The following is a 24,134-nucleotide window of genomic DNA, read 5'->3' on the forward strand; positions in this document are numbered from 1 at the left end:
GACTAGATGTTTCAGAGGCTGAAATGATCGTTGTCGATATTTTTATATATAGCAGTACATGTGTCGTACAGATTCGTCTAAAATCAAAAACTTTTTATCAGATTAAATGTTTATCTTTATCTTGATATTTAAAACCGATGTACAAGCTATATTCTTTGTTTCAACACTTCAATATCAGCCATATCATTTGTACATGAAGTATGAGTTATAAATCATAATATACAACAGTGCACATAAAATATATTCAATAGGCCCATAGGTAACGTTTGATGTAGAATGTGATGGTCATAAATTACCAGTATATGACTTGATAATGACCGTCTCTATAGTACAATTCCACACACAACTGTTTGGTGCTGTATTACCATTCTTTATTGTATGTTAAAAACAAGCCAATTCTGTTACTCTTTGCAATGTCCTGTGATGTGACAGAATATTTGCATGTTGTCAAAATACGTAAGACTCACAAGGTAGGAACCCAAATGTATTAACCTGCTATCTGTCACTACTTGAGATTACATGTTTGATGAATGCCTTCAGCAGAAACCATATATTTTGATTTGGGTTGTGTGTTTTGTTTGGTCGATCCTGAAAGGCAAAGGGCATTTTTTATCATTGTAGTAGCTGATGGCCACCTCACCGAGCAACATACGGGAGACCCAATCCATGCTATCCAGAGCAACAAGCGGAAAGTGTCCTGATGAAGGACAAAAACTACAACAGCACAGACAGGTCCGTTTCTTAGAAACACAAAGCGCTACGAGTAGAGAGTATCGAACCTCGCAATTCGTATCGTCACCTAAGGTTACATAGGCCAACTCTGGCAAAATCGGATATCACGGACCCTCTTTTTGAAATTATCATAATTGTTATGTATGTAAATTTGTCGTAAAATCAATCTTATTCAGTGACACAACACGTTGAAATTTTGCATAATACAAACCCTTTCTTCATTTTCTAGATAAAGTTATGAATTTATGTTGATTGTATATACACTGTTCAGTAAGATGCATTCATTAACCCCGGAGAATACCATGGATACTAAACCAGTAAATCTACGCCTTGTGGTAAACAAGTCCCCCTCAGTAGCCTCATACTGTACCGTTTGATGCCAAGCCAGCTGCCGTAATAATCCGCAGGATGTTATGTGAAGGTTTGTAGCATGCTTCCGCTTCAAAGCTCCTCGGGCTGGAGAACAGGGTCACCTGAAAGTAATGAGCAGGTGGGAAAATGTAAGGTTCTGCCATCGTTATTATCATTTACCGAACAACACATGGCTGCCTTGTCGATTTCTCTCAAGATATACGCAAATAAACCATCGTAATTGGTATATTTTTGGATCCTATATTTAAGAGGTATATCAAAATAGATACCTATCGTATCATGTAAAATTATTGTTTATTTTCCACGTGTTTTAAAATCCACACTGTTTTTGGTTACGGTATAAACAGAGAAAGATAGAATTCGTTTCCATCTTATATCATGACGTTTACTCTGCATAGCTGCTTTGCTATCTATATATCAGCCAGTACGCACTATTTGAATACATTACTATTATTTGCTTAACAGTTACTATTCCTCCTCGTATTTAAAAGAATATTTGCTAATTGTCAGTACCTACTATGTACACGAATGTGTAACTGTCATTTGCTGTGCAGTAACATGCCTTCTTTATTTTTTCATTAAGTATACACATCACAGTTGTTTGGTAACACCATAGTTGTTTTTATAATTTCGTTACCAATATCTTGTAGATGAATACACTACTTTCACGTCCATCGTATATATCCATCACAACTGGATCAACCGCCTATTTCGATCTTTTCATACAATGAATCCAACATGGACAGCTTTCCACCAAACTGTATGATAATCGTTATGATTTCTATTTCCATATTATGAATTTTCCATTTCTGGATACGCCTGCATTTGGACTATGATTATGTTGACATGTGGGTATGTTCTTGTTATATTTTGCTTTAATTTAACACGCTCCTTCTTGTTACATTTTGCTGTTCTGACATAAGGTCGGAATAATCAAGTTGAAGATTGCATCTAAAGCTGATAGGCAACAGTTACAAACTGATCCTGCTCAAAGTCTCGAGGTTTTACCAAAAGTTTAAAGCAAAAGAGGTTTATTTTTCACTGAAGTTATATTTTCTCTGTTGATTTTCTTATCGATGTGTCGATTTTTTACCCGATTTTATTCTATCTTTGGGGAAAAAAGCAAAACCGTAGACCTCAACAACATTGGCAACCGTTTATATCTCAAAATGGAGTGGCATTGACATAGCGAATAAGAACAAGGTGTTCATCGTACTTCACCTAAGTCATCGCCGACAAAAACTTCAGCACTACATAATCAAATTGTTTTGTGTTAACAAATGCAAACAGTAGCCTTTATAACGTATCAAACCTAAGTGGACATATATTTTTTATGTTTAATCACATATGAACGCTAAAAAATATATCCTATTTCGAAAATTGAAAAAACAACATTATATTAATAACCACATCTAAAATTAGATATTTACAATAAATTACCAGCAAGTATCATACCACCCTGACACACAGGTTCTCTAGCTTCGATCGCCTTCCACTGAAACTTGATACCTTTGACACACTTCCTAGATATATAGTAGACAGAATAATTGGTTAATCAGCAAAGGAGAGGGCAGCGAGGACGACAGGTTGTTTAAACAGCGACGGTGGTTTGTTTACACAAACTGCAGTTGAATAACATACATCCTTGCGTTCAGTTTTAAATTGTTTGCCAAGTACATGCTATAAATATCAAATTAGCCCAACTATACAGCTGTGTTGTATTCACAGCAATGAAGAATTGTTTGTCATTGATTTGTATGTACCAGGGACGACTGCTTTCCAAAGTTATAGCAAGTCCTGGTATTCAAAATTATCACTTCAGCATAATTTAAGAATCGTACAAAAAATGTTTCTTGTCAGCAGAAAAAAAATCAGGAATGTTTTGAATTCAGAAAACTTTTAATCTTTCTTCCAGAAAAAAATCCTTGTACCACCAAAATTTGAGCATGAATTTAGAAATAGAAAACAGATATAGATGTAGCATCAAAATAGGAGTTTGGAACTTGGTGACGAACAGAAAGAGATGTATACTATTCCCATAAATAAATTTAGTGGTGAATTCTGTAAAGTCGTCATCATCTCTTCCCAAAAAGGAACTTTTTATGGAATAGGAGGCTCGGCATGCATGGTTAGATAAAAACACCAGGAGAAAGAAAGAGACAGGTCATACGGTGAATGAAGATGCGTTTGGCACACACAGATATTCAATATATATGTATAGCTAGGTAACTCGCTATGAACACTGAAATAGAGTGGAGTACACGTATACCTCTCCCGTAGAAAACCCTTATTAAGTAATTAATATATTAACTAATATGATCCATACCTGAACTGAGGAAGGCAGGTTTTTATAAAGCATAGGCTGTATATAACATATTGATCGATTCTTAAATTGTTTGCAGATGTACAGATATGTTTTGTTTTAGAATTTTTGGTATCGATCTTGTGTTTGGATGTAACAATCCAATAAAACTGATTGATTGATAGGCTAAATTATAGATTAATACAAGCACGGTGTCAAAAATATGTTTTAGTGTAACATGTCTGTCAGGAGTGTAGACTAACTGGCAATATGAGTCTCATTTTAATTAGTCACATTTACATAGCACAAAATGTCAAGTTCAAGTGTCATGTAGGTTTTTTCAACATAGACCGCAACTGTAACACATTCTTTACCAATCAATGTCAAATGTAGGTTTACGATACGTAAGCAGTAATGAATTATATTACAACTGTTCCTTACTTATATTCAGAGTTCATATGTAGACTTTAATATTCCGATCAGTTAACAAAGTGTCATGCTTGATGAAACCTAGCATTTGTATGACATCACATAACACACAACCCATACATAATGAGCGTAGTTAGAATTTTTTGATAACTACAAGACAATAGTATTCGTTTAAACAATAATGTTTTAAAATTCCCATGGCGTTATTTTACATATATATCCCATTCAACATAAACAAAGTGAACCCGGTATTTCATTTGCATGCTAAATATATCAAATCGCAGTTTTGAACCAGTTATGTTAAATGTCAACAATATACACACATGTTGTAAATATATGCTTAGGTCCGCAGCTTTTCTTTTGCAGTTTGGTGGAACGATTTCCTGTGGCTGAAATGCTTTGTTTACATTTTAATTCAATTTAACTTTCATACACATGAACGTAATTTTGTCAAAATAAAGCGAACTCGTTCTCTTGCTATTTAGTCCGATTTCGTGACAATGGCGCCGTTAGGTTCTAGTGCTTTTGTCGAAATAGAAGTGAAGCATTTTATGATGAAACCAAAACTACAGCAAAAGATTTATGTGTGTTGAGTTTTTGTTTCGGAAAAAAATGTGTTGTCTTCTGATTTCATATTGTATTTCATCTCGAGTTGTTTTGCTGTCCCTTTTCTCTTTTTCAGTTGGAGTTATCTTAATACCACTTTGTTTGGTATTGTATTGCCGGTTAATGTCCCTTTTTTTCTTTTGAATTCGGGTTTTTTGCCTCCTCAGGGTCGTTCAGTTCCCTCCTAAGTAAATATCTTTTCGTTATCTTTTTAATCCGTTTGTCTTGTTAATTTCTGAGTTCGTGTTTGGTTCGTTGCCTCCTCAGTTTGGGTTGTTTTGTTGTCTCCTCAGACGAGAAGTTCGAATTGTTTTCTCCTCAGCTCGTGTTATCTTATTCTCTCTTCGGCTGAAACAGCTAGTACAGTTTTGTTGTTTCCTCTGCCAGTATTCCCTCCTGTTTCAATTTTCTCGATGCGTCTCCAGTCTGCTGGTTTGGTCTGCATTCTCAAGCAATATCATAGAATCCATACATTATGAATCGGATTTACGTTCTGCTGTGTAAATGTCCATAACTCATTATAAACTGATTACAGGCCAGCCGATATCTATATAGGTAGACCAATCATTGATAAAATTACAGGCGAGCAATATAGGTAGACCAACCATTGATAAAATTACAGGCGATTCAATATCTATATAGGTAGAACAATAAAACACATTAAAGGCGAGCCGTAATCTATATAGGTAGACCAATCATCGATAAAATTACAGGCGAGTCTATATCTATATAGGTAAACCAATCATTTATAAAATTACAGGCGAGTCAATATCTATATAGTTAGACCCTTCATTGATAAAATTACAGGCGAGTCAATATCTATATAGGTAGAACAATAAAACACATTAAAGGCGAGCCGTAATCTATATAGGTAGACCAATCATCGATAAAATTACAGGGGAGTCTATATCTATATAGGTAAACCAATCATTTATAAAATTACAGGCGAGTTGATATCTATATAGGTAGACAAATCATTGATGAAATTACAGGCGAGTCAATATAGGTAGACCAACCATTGATAAAACTACAGGCGATTCAATATCTATATAGGTAGAACAATAAAACACATTAAAGGCGAGCCGTAATCTATATAGGTAGACCAACCATTGATAAAATTACAGGCGAGTCTATGTCTATATAGGTAGACCCATCATTGATAAAATCACAGGCAAGTCCATATCTATATACGTAGACCAATCGTTGATAAAATTACAGGCGAGTCCATATCTATATACGTAGACCCATCATTTATAGAACTACAGGCGAGTCCATATCTATATAGGTAGACCAACCATTGATAAAATTACAGGCGAGTTGATATCTATATAGGTAGACCAACCATTGATAAAATTACAGGCGAGGCGTAATCTATATAGGTAGACCTATCATTGATAAAATTACAGGCGAGCCGTAATCTATATAGGTAGACCAACCATTTATAAAATTACAGGCGAGCCGTAATCTATATAGGTAGACCAACCATTGATAAAATCACAGGCGAGTCAATATCTATATAGGTAGACCAACCATTGATAAAATTACAGGCGAGCCGTAATCTATATAGGTAGACCAACCATTGATAAAATTACAGGCGAGTTGATATCTATATAGATAGACCAGTCATTGATAAAATTACAGGCGAGTTGATATCTATATAGGTAGACCAACCATTGATAAAATTAAAGGCGAGCCGTAATCTATATAGGTAGACCTATCATTGATAAAATTACAGGCGAGCCGTAATCTATATAGGTAGACCAACCATTTATAAAATTACAGGCGAGCCGTTATCTATATAGGTAGACCAACCATTGATAAAATTACAGGCGAGTCAATATCTATATAGGTAGACCAACCATTGATAAAATTACAGGCGAGCCGTAATCTATATAGGTAGACCAACCACTGATAAAATTACAGGCGAGTTGATATCTATATAGGTAGACCAACCATTGATAAAATTACAGGCGAGTCCATATCTATATAGGTAGACCAATCATTGATAAAATTACAGGCGAGTTGATATCTATATAGGTAGACCAACCATTGATTAAATTACAGGCGAGTCCATATCTATATAGGTAGACCAATCATTGATAAAGTTACAGGCGAATCAATATCTATATAGGTAGACCAACCATTGATAAAATTACAGGCGAGTCGATATCTGTTTAGGAAATTACAGGTTAATCATATGAAATACTGAATGTACCTAACTCCAAAGAGGTTATGGCTACAATAGATAGTCTGACAGATTAGACATATCATTCAGGTCGAATTAATCAACTAATTCCAACGAAGTGATCGTGGCAACCCGACCTTGACACGACCTCAGCTCTCTTACTTGGTGTAAGCACTCTGTGTTCAAAAGAAATCCATTGGTGAAAGTTTTGTCCTCGGTCTGCGAATCTTTATGTATGAATTTAAATGCGTTTAAAATAAGGAAAAGATTAACTTGTGACAATGTCAAACATAACGAGACATAGTGGCGAAGACGAAATTACCTTCATATCAAGTGAATATAGAAAAGTTCAACGAGCAGGAGGTGATGTACAACACGGCAGTAGAATTTAAGGGAACACAAATAAACTTATACAACATTTGAGTTAAGGAGACCTGAAAACAAAAAGAGCAAAGTTTAGAAAAGTAGGGGGCCTGGAAACCAACCAAAACAACAACAAGATGAGACATTAATTTAAAAGGAAACAGAAGCATGAACTGGGGAAATACCAAACCATAATGAACGACAACATCATGGCCACATCGGACATCAAACTAAAAGGGACGACGACAACATGACCACTTGAGACCTCAAACCATAAGGAAAGACAACAACATGACCACTTGAGACCTCAAACCATAAGGAACGACAACAACATGGCCACATCAGACATCAAACCATAAGGAACGATCACAACATGACCACATCAGACATCAAACCATTATAAACGACAACATCATGGCCATATCGGACACCAAACCATAAGGAACGACATCAACATGACCACATCAGACATCATACCATTATAAACGACAACATCATGGCCACATCGGACACCAAACCATAAGGAACGACAACAACAACAACATGGCCACATCGCACATCAAACCATAAGGAGCGATAACAACATGGCCACATTAGACATCAAACCAAAAGGAACGACCACAACATGACCACTTGAGACCTCAAACCATAAGGAACGACATCAACATGGCCACATCAGACATCATACCATTATAAACGACAACAACATGGCCACATCAGGCATCATACCATAAGGAACGACAAACAGACGCCAAACAGAAATAAAACAAAGAAATACAAAAGCAAATGGAAACAAGAATACGAGCCAATGAGAGACCAAAACAAATGGAACCAACGATGTGGACCGAGGATTTATAAAAACCAAACAACACCGGAAAATGTGGAGGCTTAAGAACACATCCTCCAGTTTATCGCCCTGTCGTTTATCAGACTGTACTTATCTTTGAAGTAAAACAATAACGGGTCTGGGCTTTTATATAATTCTTTCTAAATAATCACACATATGAAAATCACGAAATTCACTTAATTCACCATGGGTCTGGTGCACCTCCCCGTCTAAACTCTGACTTTTCTTTTGATCACTTCGGATTTTCCTCGGTCATCTCCAAGGCTTCAAACTGTGGGCTCTTGTCACTGGCGGATACTGTATGATGTAGTTCAATTCATGGTCTGGCCCTATTGTATCGTATTAAAATTTGTATTAACATATGTTATCGCTTGTGTGTCTTTTGTATGATTTTCAATCAAACAAACGCGATATCATCTGGTAGACGCAAATGAAACACAACCGATTAATTTTACCAGAAATAGACTGGATCGGATAGATTAAACTCCGTGAATACTACAATGCAGTGGCTTTAATAGTAGAAGTTGCATCAGGTTCTCAGATCAGTGTGTATTTTTGTAACTTATGAGGAGAAACCATAGTTCATATGATGTGTGAATGCCATAAAGTGCAAGAGTTCCTACAAATAAAGGTAAAAACAATCAACGATTCCTCCTTTTGGATTTGCTAGTGAAAGAATCCTTATTCCATTGAAGACAATATAGCTATTCTCATTGTCAAACAGTACAGAACCAGATACCTTATTAAATATTTATCATAAATACTTTGCTGCAGTAGTGATGATAATGACGACGACGACGAGGACGATGATGATGATGATGATGATGATGATGATGATGATGACGACAAAAATAAAATAAAAACAGCCAAAAGAAACGAAGATAAAATTAACAAATAGAAAACAAACAAAAACTGACAAAATACCGACATGCTAACTGAATCTTAATTCAAACTCAAATTCGACGAAACTGCAAATCATGGGCAATAGAAAGATTCACACGTATACCCGTGATAAAGAACAACGAGAAGAAAGCCAGGTTTTCCCGAAGAATAAACGTTTTCTGTTTCATTGATGACCCACGCCATGTAAATCGTAGTCAATCCAAGCAAGTCTCATTCCAACCTGAAACAAGGTAAACAACAAAGTTGTCCCTTTTGTTTCATTGCATGAAAGGATAGAGGTACACAGCTTAAGTCTGCCGTGTCCTTGATTTCCAGTGCGATGCCCATGGTTAATGATTTCCGTGTTGTTTAAAGACAACACGTCATCAATATATCTGAAAAAAATAAGGACTTCGAAGGGTCTTTGTGTCACGTTTTATAAATTCTTCGATAAATTCGTCCTTGTATGAAAAAAACACAAATAAGCTATGAGACAACATAGTTCCCAAGTTCCCATAGGTATGTCAATAGTCTGTTGTATGATTTTATCACAGCCCACGACGAACATATTGTTAACCAGAAATTCTATCACTCTTATGATTTCGTCTTCCGTGTGTTTCTCTACTTTGATTTGGATATAGTTTTCACGATATACTTTCCGGTAAAGTTCACATTTCTGTGAATAGAACGCTTTGATAACAAGAGAACGAAGGCGTTACTTAGTTTAGATTTGGATGTGGGAGTATATAAAGTGGATTTACAAAAAAAGTTCTTATAGAGGAAAAGGTACTATATACTTATATACATGTATATATATATAAGCAAGTATTTCAGATTGGTCTAAAGCTCTTTGGGGTTGTTAAAGTTAACATAATATTAATCCAAATAAGTTTTTTTTTTTGAGGAGGGTGGGAGGGGGAGATGTTGTGGCACACGCGGCACACGCTCGCATCCTATGCTAAAACACCACAAACCACAATGTATATCAGGGCGATAGTGGTGACTGGGAGGTTCTTGAAGATTTTATACGAGATTTTCTGGTAGACATTCCTTACTACGAAAGGGTGATTTGAGTACAATTGTCAAATGAATATTGAGACAAAGAAATGCCTAGATCATATGATATACACTGAATGTAAACCAACTGTTTTGATAAACTTACAGAAGTTTGTAGACCTGGACGAGCTAAAATTTATACAGAATATCTTCACTAATTTCATACATATGGCGTTCTGTTAATCACATAAGCAAGTTAGTTCACCAACGCTAAAAATATGTAAATCGAGATCGCACACAATAACTTAGACAACATGAAGACATTGGAAGCCTTCACCGCAGTGCACTTGGCGAAGTCAGTATTGTGCCAGGTTACCTACGCAGCCGGGATCTAAAAGAGTTTGTGACGAACAATGAAAACTTTATCTCTGTCATAAGGGGGCCCACATTGGGAGGTTTCAATCACGTCTTTCGAATCCTCTTAAAATTATAATATATCAAATCCATATCTAACTTAGTAAGTACGTAAAAAAAAACATTAGAACGAAAATAACTACATAAATGAAATGTGTTATACATGTATGGCTATGACTTGATGACACTAGATCGATACATATTCGTCTTTTATTTATAAAAACACCCGTTTGAGCCTCTTCGGTTTCATGGATTTATCGATTGCTTTGCATGTCTGTTGTAAATTTCCTCTTGGAATTGAATAAAATTAATCGCCCTCGGTTACACAAAACTTCATAACGAGTGTGATAAAAACGGCTCGTTTGATGATGTAATACTATGTTTCATTCTTACATTCATATTATTATTTAAAATTGAATTTGACCTTATATTATCTAAAACTAAAACTATCGTCTATTCTCAATATCTGTTAATGAAATAAACGTCAGCATTAGCAGTATGCTTATTTTTACATCGGTAAGATAACGTGACATGACATTCAAATTTTTACGACATGATGGAATCTAATGACTACGAGGCCGTTAGATCATCTTAAATATCACACACTATTACATCGAAAACAGACTTTAGATAACATGTTTTAATCTACACGTTCTCTGGTTTAAACTCTTCCCGCCCACTCTCCTTTCCATTCTTGAAATAAACAATAAAACAAACAACAAACATCACGCAAACAAGAAAAATAGATAAATAAACGAGCTATTGAAATATATAAATTAACTAACTTATCTAAATTAAGAATTGACAACAAAATAAAATTAACATTCACACTAAGTAGATAAACATCGTAAAAATTAACATAAGAAGCTTAAATAATGTATAGTCTTGTAAATATAAATATGTCCAAATACAGAATGAGGTATAAATATTACTTCCGGTAAAGTGACATCTCTGTCTCATGCTTTTATAGAAAGAATATAAACGGATGCTTGTAGATTGAATTAAATACATTAAAAAGTTATGGTAACGTGTTTACTGAAAAGAAATTGATAACTACTGCTGACATCAATTTATCAAATTAATGATTAAAAAGATAAACATTGAATTGTTTTTACAGTTATATAGAAATTCATAGAGTGAATATTGTTGAAAAGTTTCGCAAACTTTACATGCATTACAAAAAATACATTAAATCATAATTGGCTTTTCAATACCCCGTGTATTCGTGTATGTTATACATTATCTGTACCAAGTTTATGAGAGTTATTATAATGAACGAGTTGCATACTAGTGGTAGGCGCCACGGGGTTTACCTCTCGAGGCATGGTTGTAGTCACAACAGTGCACGTCACCGTTTACTTAGTCCATCGTTTCCGGAATGCCCCTCAAAGATGAACTCTTCCTTGGCTGGATCTGAATTCCCTTTTTGACTAAATGGACTCGTCTGGTGTACCGTCACTCTCCCACATAGTCTATCCAAAGGTTTAGATCGATAACGCGGCCTCGACGAACTACTAAGCGAACCCGAGCGACATGTGGAGTTTCGTCTTGTTGGCCCGAAAAATCAATAAGAAGAAACAGCAAGGATGAGAGAAAGTTATTGAGCTACAATTGTACTTTCTTGTACCTGTTTTTTGATGTTAAAACTCACTTCGAGCGACATCGAAATAGCCTTCAATAGGCGAGGCGTACACTCGACAGATGGAAAATCTGTACAAAATACTAACTCCTGTTCTATAAATAAATTCTAACGGCTCGGGTCTACTGGGGTTTGAAAGCGTGTACCGTCTGTGTGCTTTGTAGCTAGTCACGTCAAGGAGACCAACATACTTCAATGTCAAACACCGCCATATTGGAATGTTGTGCTTTCTATCTGAGCTAGTGTTAAGCCACGAGGATAAGAACTTGAAACGAGAATATCGGATGTCTTGGTTTAGGAAATAAACATTGCACTGTTACTTTATATTCGTTGGCAGTGATTTTTTTTTATTCTGTTTGAAAATACCTGCCATTTCTGGTGGTCGTTAACCGATATTTGTTGTGGTAATAATGTTGATCAGTGTTATGCATATCTGACAATACTTGTACGATAAGAGCTGCCACACCCTAATAAACGTAGGCTCAGTGAAATGCTATGTACATACATATCGCACTCCAATTAGTGACGGCGTGTGTTAGTCATGTGATAAGAAATTACTTTCATTATAAGCGCTTCCCATTATGAACACTGCAATTTACACATAGGCCTGACAAGTATAATTAATTCTATTGTTGTCGAAATAGATATTGAACACACATATGTACACGTTGTATACGTGACGTGTCAATTCATGTCTGCATTCTAAACCATATCTCAGTTTCAAAGGAAGTTCTGATGAAATATGATTGATTATGCTAATTTTGGAGCAGTGAATAATTACACAGAAAACATAGATCTACATATTCACATTAAAAAAAATACATCACAACTGTTCACAAAAACAGACATGGACAAAATCACGTGATATTCAATAATCAAAGCTATAAAAAGTAGGACGCAGCATGCTACCGAGTGGCTCGAAAAGGTCACCGTCTGCTAAACCAACCCTGTAGCTTGTTCCGCCATTAAACCTAGCTGTGAGCTTGTATGGCACCACACAAAGAAGTACTGTAACTGTACAAAGTATGCCATGACTTCTTGTCTGACAAACGAGCGAACACAAACACACTAGTATTAACGTTTTTTTTTGTTCTGACATTAAAACACGAAATACCTGTTGGAATAAAATATCAAGGAAAAACCAACAAAAATCTGTCACGTGCACATTTGTGGTCGGTTTCATAAATTATTGAAGCCTATTTTACAAAACGAACTACATGGTATAGGTAATATTTTTTTCGTTAATGTAAATTGACATGTAACACTATGCCACAGAAGTTAAGATTTTGTATCTATACACAAATCATAAGGGCTGGTATACAGCAGTATGTGTTACGAAATCCATCATCTGTCATGATAAATTAATGATGGCTAACTACGGTAATATGTACATTGGTGAAACACCATAAAATCATTGCTAAAATAGCCATCTAGGCATAATTGTAGTTTCAAGATGAAGTTTCAATTCACATAGTTATTTGTGACATGACAGCTATTAATCACTACCTTTTTTCATTCGTCCTAAATACTGACATAACAGACATTAATGACACATCGACTTTGTTCTCTATCAGCCTTTGTGAATTCGTCAGTCTAGAAAGCGAACAAACTCAGCCAATGCTGAAAATTAATTAAATCACGAAATGTTGATGTGTGCGTAGACACATACAATATATGAATACACATGTAACTAAAATAATGCGTCCTCCTGTTGCTTATAAATTATGTAGGTTATATTAGAGTAAATACGGTTCATGGAGGGTACTTTGAATAATTAGCGGGCACCTGTTTCGTAAAGAGCAATCTTCAAATTAACCAGACTTCGGACGTTCCGATGTGGCCATAATAAACGTGAGATATATTATGTTTATAAAACACAATGTGGTCATAAATTATTAAAACTTGCCACGTTTTATATAATTTAGAGGAGAAAAATATTTTGAGACGACCCCCGATTCTTTGTAATATATTCGCAAGATCAGTCGGTCGAAGGTCACGTGTAGGTGACGTCATGGAAGGGCATGAATTATTTTACTACAGGAATAGCGCTATGAGAAAAGTGAAGGATGTAAAGACATGGGATATTGAAACAGTGAAATCATGGTAACTAGAATCAACCTAACGTAATGTAGGAGACAAAGAGATGGTTCGAGAAACTAGGTACCTCTTCGTAGGAAATTTACCGGAAAAAGTCACAGAAGATGAGGTGTCTGAACACTTTAAACGGTAAGTATGCGTGCATACCTTCGAAATGCACGTTGACAATGCTATATGAGCGAATGGGGTCAGCCATTTTATGTGGGCGCGTTCTGGAAATACTTCCAATGATATTGCCCCAGAAATCAGCACGTTTAAACATTGATATAACTGATTTATGTTGTTGCTCTGTATTTCGTAAATGTCATGATTCGAAAGATGATTTTATACGCCATGATGTAGGACAGACTTCGAGCCTTCCCCACGATGTGGATCGTTTGTTTATCGCTGTGCACTGCACAATATTTAGCCGTCAAGGAAAAAATCAAGTTGAGGTTTTGCTTATATTTGTAAATATAAACGTCAGTTTCTTTATGTCTATGTTGTATGGATTGTATTGTGAAATATTTATTTTTTGTAATGTTGAAAAAGTATTACTGAAAATCGTTAATTAACTGTGGATACAGGAATAACATTGAAAACTCCAGTGCATTATAGAGAACGCTTGCTTTGGATGGTCTTTTCCCCGGGGTGTTGGAATATTATGGGATTTCGTCATAGGTCTTCACTGGGGGAGAGAGAAATCCAGATAACATTATGTAATATTGTGTTGATCATTGCACAAGATGTTATGTAATCGTGTAACCAGAAGTCCAAATAAATATCAAACCTGGAACATAGTGCAGAAGGACTTGGGAATAGTACTTATTAAGGGGCACCTGCTAGGTGTCTAAACAGCAGAATCTCAATTACAGCTACAAGTACATCCATAATCTTAATGTAACTAATATCCTTGTACTGTTGTGCATTTTAGAAAAGTTTTAATATATTCTTGAAGATTTAAATAAAACTTTTATGTGACAATGCAACATCAATAATTGATCTTGCTGTGAGATTTGAAGTTTTCTCTGTGTTTTTAAAGTGACATACTTTGATGACACTGTTTGTTGTCATTTTTTGTTTATATTTTACAATCATTGATATTTTAAAAAAAATCTGTTGTATTAAGTGAAACAGTTGAAAATTTCTTTCTGTGGACTTGTTGGGGGTTAATAAATTGCCCATTACATTAAAAACATTTTCAGGTATTGAATATTAGGATAAATATGTATATTTAAATTTTTGAGATTAGTAGTTTGCTCTTAAATTTTTTTTTACATATTGGTAATTTATCTTAAGACAAAACAAAAATTGCTTAAATCACCTTTTAGAAAGTTGTACATTAGTTTATAGGGAAAACATGTTGATCAATTACAGTCAGATTATTTGTGGTATGTGGAAAACGATAGATTGAGAAATCAGGCCAGTCATAATGATGTTGGTAATTTGATCAAAAATTCCCCTTTTACCTGCAAATCTGTTGCATTTTCAACATGGGTTGAAATTTAATTAATTTATACAGTGTGTCAATGTGAAGTGACCATTGGATTATTTACAGTAAAACAAGGGTTTGTTTTCAACAGTGAAATGGATTTATGCTAAACAGTGTGGTTACATTATGTGGTCAGCTTGTTATGATGTTGTGGGGAGAAAACTCCTTGATGACATTTTGTGTGATGGATTAGCAGAGGAAATATTCACTGAATATATTTTCAGCTTTGATGTTTTCTAACGGATTATACTTGTTTACACAGAAGATATTTCATCATCCAGGATTAAATTATAATAAATTGTGCCTCAAGGAAATACTCAAAAGAGAAAAGTGTTTCTATTTAAGAAGAAAAAAAATTAAAAGAGGTAAAAATACTGGCAGTGGTATGAATTTGTTTGATTTCATCAGGATTGGATTTCCCGTTTGTGTTAGTGGATATTGCCATTATAAAGCACTCATTGTTACCAGGTCGTTAGTGAACTTTTTCTAATGCAGGATTTAAGAAAATCCTTCCATAGAAGAGAAAATGGTTTAAAAGTCTTCACCGCTCCAGTCTGAGCTTGCCAAACAGCATCTGGATATAGATTAAAGTAATTGAATTCGGCCTGCTTGCCAGCTTTGATGGATTACTTAAGGCCAGACTTACAAAAAATTGGTGAAGTTATTAATCTTGTGTTCTTGGAAATTTTCGAATGGATTTCTGGTGAAAAGTATGGTTTTAAAGACATTAGAAGAACTTAGCATTACTGCAGTCAATTTCATATTTGTAATGGTTTTCAGTAGATAGTAGATCAGTGGATTTAGAGTTCTTACAGGCAATGTTTCGTCGTAGCTCATCAGCCTTGTAGGTTATATGTACATGAAGCTCTTTTCATGTAACATTTCTCTATACATCATTTTGCTAATGCCTTAGAAATATAAAACGAGAATGAAAGGAATGACGGACAAAACTTCAAAAATAGCACAGTTTTTCATCGGAAGGTCCCACAAACAGGAGATTTGACTGAACAATAGACGACAGATATTTTTCACAGGGCTGTAAACATTTTGTACAGTTTGCGAAGTAAAGCCTATTTACAGTGCGATACGTTTCAATGCCTTTACCTGTTGAGAGCTGCCACACACACTCAGGGCAGGGCGGTTTTTCTCCTGTTTGTTCGAGTCTCATGTGACCAGCTTTTCAATAAATGTTATCACCATGACACAGCTTCATAGGTCAGCTGTGTACACGGGGTCTCCATATTGTGAGATTTTGTCTCCTTGGCTTTCTGGTTTGAAATTAATCATCATGAAAATCTGTTTTTGAAGGTTCAAAGTGGTAGATGTATTCTTATTTCTTTCTGTCTGCAAAGATTGTTTTATTTCAAAGGGTACAGGAAAATGTTTTAATGATGTAAAAATTCTTTGTAATTTATCAGGAAGATTATTGTGGACACAGGCCAACAGGACTATAACTGACATGATGCTACCATAATGTTTGGAGGATGATATAAACATATTTCTAGAGAAACAAGAGAAAAAAGCACCATATTGATGTTGTAAGATAATTGTCAGGGTTAAGTTTAGGAAGAACAGAATTAAAAGCTGGTTGCTGGCAATTGTTACATCAAAACTTCTCCAGAACAAAACCACTAACAGTTACAATTTTTTTAGCCTACTGGTTTTTCAAACACACCATCTGTCAGATCTTACATGAGAACACTGTTAATTGAGTTGTTGATGGGGAGGAAGTTTACCAGAAGTACCACTATATTAAAGTCTAACCTAAAGTCTAGCTCACACTAATAGATAGCTCTTTGTATCCATCGCAAAATGATTGGATTTCTCTTGTTGGTTTCCATGGTGACTAATGGTCAGGTGGAAATGTAATTTGTATCGGGTCCATTTGTATGTATAAGGCTGAAGGTGCCGCTACAAGGTTTACATAAGTTCCTCGTGGTAATGGCATTGGCAATCAATTATTTAAATACATTATAAGTACATAATGGACACAGGAGAGGGACCTGCTAATTTATTCTACATCTATCATAACAGCTGTTGCATTCATAGATTCAATCATTCATAAAAGAATGATTGTTAGTGTATTTCAGTATATTGGTTTCATTGCTGAGTCTAAAATTGTGTATACAGGTAGCAGGTTCTGTTTCAGTTGATATCGTTTTCAGAGACATGTTCCAGTTACTGATTGTTGTTAACCAATGGATATCAAGGGCATCTTTGATTTGTTGTTTTTCTATCCAATTTGAGATAAAATTCTGGCAGTTAGATGGACTACGTTATGGCAGTTAGATGGACTACGTTATGGCAGTTAGATGGACTACGTTATGGCAGTTAGATGGACTACATTATGGCAGTTAGATGGACTAAGAATTCAGATGTTAGAAATGCTTCATTTAATTCAGCAAATTTAGAGTTTTGTAATCATGTGCTGGGTAATAGGGGCCAATTATGAACAAGTTATTTACTGTGATGTTATTTAGGGGATTTTACCAAGAAAATGCATTGATATGTATCATTGATAGACAAAGACACTGTATACAACTACATGTATAGCAGCGGTTTTCTATGGAACCTTGAATTTTTGTTATTTTCAGATCTTGCTTGCCATCATGGCTATAGATGATCAAATTGACCATGTTTGACCAAATCCCTGTTCACATTATTGTGATGAATTGGCGTTCTTTTCATGTCCTTGCCCATTACAATAGAGAAATGTCCTGCTGCTTGTAACAATGTTTAACATTAAATACCAACTCTAAATTTTTTTATCACTTATTTCATAAAAAATAATCTTGTTCGCAAGCTGCTTTATATAACGCAGCTGGTTGCAGTTGACCACTTCCAATGTTGAGGAATGTAAACACATATGCTTGGCATTTCTGATAGGTCACAATGAGGTCAAGGTCATTAATGTGTATACACAACTCCTTCCTAGCACAAGGTTTTGTTTAGGTGTTTGGTTGGTTCCAGTGACATCCATTCTCCAGCACTTTTTGTCGATTCCTGGATTCCTGTGTATAACTGTCTAGTGATATTTGATGCTTCTGGTAAAGTTTACGTCCTTGTTGGTCCTTATCTTTAGGAATACAATAAATCTTTTTTGACAAAATGATGTGAAGTGTGTCAGAGGGCCTTTATTTGAAGTTGTATATTGGCAGCTTTTGAAAGCTTGTGCCCCTTAAACATCAAAAGATGCTTATTGAATCTGTTTTAATTCATGAAGAAGAATTAAGTTATGTACAGATATCCAGGCTACAATCCAATTTGAAGTCAAATATGATTTACTTTCAGAAAATTTGTAACATCAACATTTAGTAAATTGATACATGACCCTACAGTATTTATAGAGATGTAAAGCTGAAGGCTTGAATTTGAAGGGAAAAAAATTAAACAGACAAGGAAATAAGATGTTTTCTTTCCAGAGGAAAGTATTATTTAAACTGGACGTGATATATGTTAGGATGAAAGTGAAAGTAATTATGTAATTTTGTTTCAAATTTCCTCCCCCTAGCTGTAGTTGAGATATTTTTTTAAAGAACGTTTGAACATTTTGATAAACAGCTGTTAATTATTTCTTATATAATTCTTCCTGTTTCTTGGCAAAGGATGATAATACCAGCAGAGCTGAGTGATAGGTCCAACAAGGGCCACTTGTGATATTTATAAAGTGGGGAAACCTGCTGCAAATTAAAGTTAAACATATTAAAAATGCTTTTAACTCTTAAGTCATTGTTAATAGACATTCCTTTTTGAAATAACTAGACTTTTGGTTAAATTAGTAATTCAGTTGAATTCCATACGTCTACACAACCAGCCATATACATCAATGTTTCTGACTTTCCAGCATAGGGCCGTTTTTAGTATCTTGTATTAACTATTGAAAGAATCATTAACATGATGAATTGTGTGTAATTAGAAATATCTCAATCTTGATTAATTTTAAAAATTGATATGAATAATAGTTTTGGATTGTAACTTAGAGCAAAATGTCCGACTGGATTTACATATTGTAAGAATACTGTATGTTTAAATTTCAGTTCGATAGCTGAGCAAGCATACAACTCTTTATTAATATGTGTTTGACTGTGTCTTCCAAAAGATAATTGATAAAATGAGGTGCAAGTCAGTTGCCAAACTGTTGGAAATTTGACAGATTTATTAGAAATATCTTTTAGTCTTATAAAAATAAATGATTGTTTTAAATACTTTTAGTGCACACGATTTGAAACAGGAATTACATATTGGATGGCTGTATGTCATACAACAAGTTGTATTGCATTATATAAATAGATTTGTACTCCATCCAATACTTGACAAATGGAAACTACATTGCATTGCTCTGTCTTTATATGAGCAAAGTTTTAAGATGAAGTTGAAGATTAGAAGTCTTCCATCATAATTTAATTCCATACATACAAGTCTCATTAACAGGTCTGTGGTGGATACATTACTCGGCTCACAATGAGATTATGTATTTCTTTACAATTATGTTTTAAATTACCAAAGTAAAATTAAATTAAAAGATACAAGTCATTATAAAATCTGGTTACTTTTTTACAATAACATCATTTACTTGAATCTTAAGGTATCAAGAAAGCCAAATTGTGTGTTCCTTTACAAAAACATTGAAATGTGGTTTGGCCTCCTGTTTGTAGATTTTCATTTGCACAAATTGCCCTTTTTTTTTAAATGCTTCAAAACAATCAAGAAATCAACTTGGTGATCATTTTGTATTTTGAAGGATATAGTTAACTACACCAGTGTTTCAAAATTTGACATAAAATCTGTACAAAATTTCAGATATCACAAAATATGTGTTGATCAATGAATTTAACATTAATAACACCCAAAAAATCCATAAATATTCTTTATTATCAGAAATATAACAAGTAACATGAATCCCTTTCACGGTGTGTATGTGATGCATTAGTATTATGTATAGGAAACAACTGAAATTAAGATCACATCCTCGCATACTCTTCTTTCATGGAAAAATCATCTGCTTTGCTTGTTAAATAGTTGATTGCAGTTTTTTGTTGTATTATAGTGGAAATTAATTTTTTAAATGATACTTGTAATGCTAAACTGATATGTGTATATATATATATAATGTATTTCAGTGTAAATCAAACTTTTGGGTGATAAAGCAAAAAATGATGCACAGGTGATACAAAATAAAAATAGGAGAGGTAGGGGGAAAATGTTCACACAAACACAACTTAAGTAATAATTGATGATTCAATATTACAATAACTACGGTAATGTGTAAACTAACAAAAATATATAAACATGAATATCATTTAATATGAAATGAATGATTCTATATGCTTTATAAATAAATAGAAAACATCTGCAAGAGATTTCATTGGTCATAATTTCTACATTCATTGATATTCCTTCAAGTCATGCATACAAGAAGTCTGACCAACTTACAGCGTGTACAGATCATGTCTGATGGGCACCTAACATTTTAAAATGGTTAATAAAATGATGTTATTATTTCAAATTAATGACATGCAATAGGAGTATAATCTGTCTGCAAGCTGGATCTGAAAAGAAAAGAAAATAATTTTTACGCATCAGTGGACAAGCATTACGTCATTAGCATACATGTACATATTTCACTAGCTGATGAATTAAAAAAAAAGATGCTACACCACATGCAGAGAAGTTAGTAAAAGCATAAAATGATCTCGAGTCACGTTTTTGTTTGTAACCACCTCCATTATTATAGAGAGGGATCTCTTATGAGAGTAAATACGGTAATGACTATACCATGATAGAGGGTTTACCACTTGGGTGTGCTTATTTTAGGGTAAATGGTATATTATAGAGGTAAAAGCTTTGTACAGGAAGTTAGTAGAGAGGCTTGATGGTCATCATAACAATTTTTTTATAAACCCAAACAAAAATCATACAGATCTCCTTTGTCTAATACATTATAATCCTGGAGTAGCGGCCATTTTGGATTTTCCACAGACACAAAATCACAGACAATACTACTTTATTAGTTCACTCAGAGATGAGAAATCCTGGCTTTTTATTTGTGTTAAAGATATATTCCGCAGCGAGAAATTAATATCCAAACTAAAAATCCGGTAATTGGGAAACGGTTTTGTGATAAAATTTAGTCCTTGGTAGGGCTACAAACCCACAAACCCGGTACGATTCTGTTTTGTTGACTACAGTCTAAACCATTTTAAAGTGGACAAGTTAAACCAATTCCAATATGATGTAAAAATTTCCATTGAAGGAGAGTCATTTTATTGTAAGTAAGCTTTTCCATCTTTCTATGGCTGGTGGTTTTCTGTTGGTTTTCTTTCTCCTCTCAGTCCCTAGATCCAGATTTCTCAGAGCTCAGGCTGTCGGCAGCTATTGAGCTGGGCAGGTCACCTGAGCATGAATCATCAAGGTTAGTCAACTGCTGCTAAGTCACTAGGGGGGCTTGCAGCTTTCCTGCAGGATTTTGTATAGGCTAGCCAGAAAACAGCCCTAGCTAAATAAATGGACTGAACCATTTGCTGGCGATGTGCCAAGTCAGCATTGGCTGGGTTTTGTGTGGGTTGCCCTTGGTCTATATACAACACCATAGCAGTAATACTGATAACTGCCTCTAGCTCTGCAAAACAAAATTAATTACTTGGCAGCCAGCCAAGTTATTTGTGGACTAGGGGATCTTTTGTATTTCAGGTTTACAGTGTACATTGTGTATAGGGCTAGCATTTGTATAGAGGAGCTAAAGGCAGGCTTAGCTAAATGCTGTATACTTGGCAATCTGCCATGACCTGCTGTCTGTACATTATACACTATGTATGTAGAATTAGGCTTCCTTGTTGAATAAATACAAGTTCATATTTTACTGTTCAGGGAACTGTTATATAGAAAAAGACTAGCAATATCAGAGGCACTTGAAAGCTTGTATACACACAGGCTTTCACATGTTTGAACTTAACACAGAACTACGTGTAACAAAATCATCGTGAATTATTCTGAATCAATTGTTCCATCCACACAGATAAAATAAAGACATTTTCAGAATTTTTCATAAATTTGAAACAGATACCTGATTCACCAATATGTCTATCATTGATAATTCTATCCTCATTCAAAACATTTCATGAAGTTGAAAAATTGTGATGTCAGAAAAATAAAATTGATGTATTTATTTTATCAAAGATAATGGTGATTATGTTGTGGATCTCACTCCACAGATAAAGTCACACGAGAGCTTTGTCTGCAGACATTGGTCGCTGGAACACCAAGAATCTGAAGCATTGCAGTCTGGATGTATAATTTATCAGACGTGCATATGTTTTCTCGCTTGACAAGAGATGGGAGGGCTGTTCCCAGCCACTTCTAATTCAAAGGTTGCTGTAGTACTCCAGGCCTTCATACAAAGGATAAGTGAAGTTGAATTTCTGAGATCCCTGATTAATACAATTTTCCACTTTCAGATTCCAGAATCAGAATTGGTTAACTTGTGTACGTAGATTTGAAAAAAAATATAAATATATGCACCTACTTCCACTTTCAAATATGTGGTATGTACAATATACTTGTTGCATTAAAGATATTCATGGCAAGTAATGTCAGAGCATCAACATAGTTGTGTGACTCATGGAAAGGCCTGCAGGAGATCTCGGAATTTATCATCATCACGAAAAAAAAATATTGATAGGCTGCATCAAAAACCTAGTACTTATCCTGCCGACTACATATGAAAAACTGGCAGGTTTTTAGAACAGTTTGGCTACATTACCATCCTTGTGAATTATATTTGCACCTAATATGATCAGGGTTTGTAGATTTCACACCATGGGACCAGGATAAAAACTTCTATTGGTTTTATAGTTAAAACAGATAGAATTGGTTCCTGAAGTAGGAAATCTTCAATGGCAGCTTCATCAAGATGAGAAGCACATTAATTTTGATTTCAATAATGTTATGTTTTAATTTACATCAGATATATTGAATAAATGATATAGGATTCCAGTTTTTCAACTAACAGTATCAATGATAGCCCAAATCTGTTTTTATTGATTCCAACATTTTCTTTCTATTGGACAATAGTTAAGACAAAAACACGCATAAAAAATTGTGATCTTTCAGTTATCGCCGTTTTCCTTTATTTTCACAAATTTTTCTGCATCGACTTGGAACATGAAGAAAGATCACTTTCAGGGGTATTTTGTTTGAAGTTTGTCTTGTAAAATATTCTCATTTCTGATACAACTTGAAATATTCCTGTGTCTGATAAAACTCGATAGAAATGTCTTGGTCTCAAGAAACCGATTATGTTTGGTCTTGTTGATGAATAATTTTGAAGTCATGAATACATCTCAAGATAGTGAAGACATTAAATTCCTCAGATGAAACACATTTTAAATGTACTTTTATAAAGGTAGATTATTGTTTTATTTTCAGATATGGAAAGATACAAAGTGTAAAATTCCACGACAAAAAGGAGGATGAAGAGGGAATATCGGCCACCGTAGCTTTTGGGGACATTAAGTCGGCGTCGAAAGCGCACAACAGTGAGAATACAATTGACAGCAGGTCTTTGGTGACAGAGTACAGTGAGGGTTCGGCAACAGGAAGTGCCGTCACTCGCACGAGACAGGAACCTGTCCCCCGTACCACAGCCTTTCCCTCCCATTCTCGGCCGACAGCCTATACTAATAGACCCAAAGGGTAAGTCAAGGTGACATACGGTCAAGGAAAGGTTCCATAATAGCTTTGAATTTCATTTCTCTTGCTGGAATCACAAATAGAGAGTGGAGGAGGTATATTTTCTTGTAA

The 24,134-nt window shown here is 34.8% G+C and overlaps 2 protein-coding genes across 5 annotated transcripts in view; one reads left to right on the plus strand and one right to left on the minus strand.

The window, feature by feature from the left end:
- LOC132557628 (deacetylase Oant_2987-like) overlaps positions 1-11,897 on the minus strand; it is a 39,506-nt gene extending 27,609 nt beyond the window's left edge. For 2 of the 4 annotated variants that reach the window (XM_060222154.1, XM_060222136.1), the window contains exons 1-3: positions 11,442-11,897; positions 8,843-8,959; positions 1,103-1,205 (exon numbers count right to left, since the gene is read on the minus strand). The gene's annotated coding sequence lies outside the window, so the exon portion shown is untranslated. Of the gene's footprint in view, positions 1-1,102; positions 1,206-1,617; positions 1,640-8,842; positions 8,960-11,441 lie in introns of those variants that run through there. The other 2 variants (XM_060222144.1, XM_060222162.1) reach the window with 2 other exon arrangements.
- Positions 11,898-13,910: 2,013 nt separating this feature from the next.
- The window catches only part of LOC132557442 (protein split ends-like), a 55,117-nt gene continuing 44,893 nt past the window's right edge, over positions 13,911-24,134 (plus strand). The window contains exons 1-2 of the mRNA XM_060221930.1: positions 13,911-13,993; positions 23,760-24,026. Of these exons, the coding sequence (XP_060077913.1) occupies positions 13,911-13,993; positions 23,760-24,026 (350 nt within the window). The remainder of the gene's footprint in view (positions 13,994-23,759; positions 24,027-24,134) is intronic.

This window comes from Ylistrum balloti, unplaced genomic scaffold, assembly GCF_031769215.1.
Source record: "Ylistrum balloti isolate Yb309-2 unplaced genomic scaffold, AGI_CSIRO_Ybal_v1 Utg369656, whole genome shotgun sequence".
Taxonomy (NCBI): Eukaryota; Metazoa; Mollusca; class Bivalvia; order Pectinida; family Pectinidae; genus Ylistrum; species Ylistrum balloti.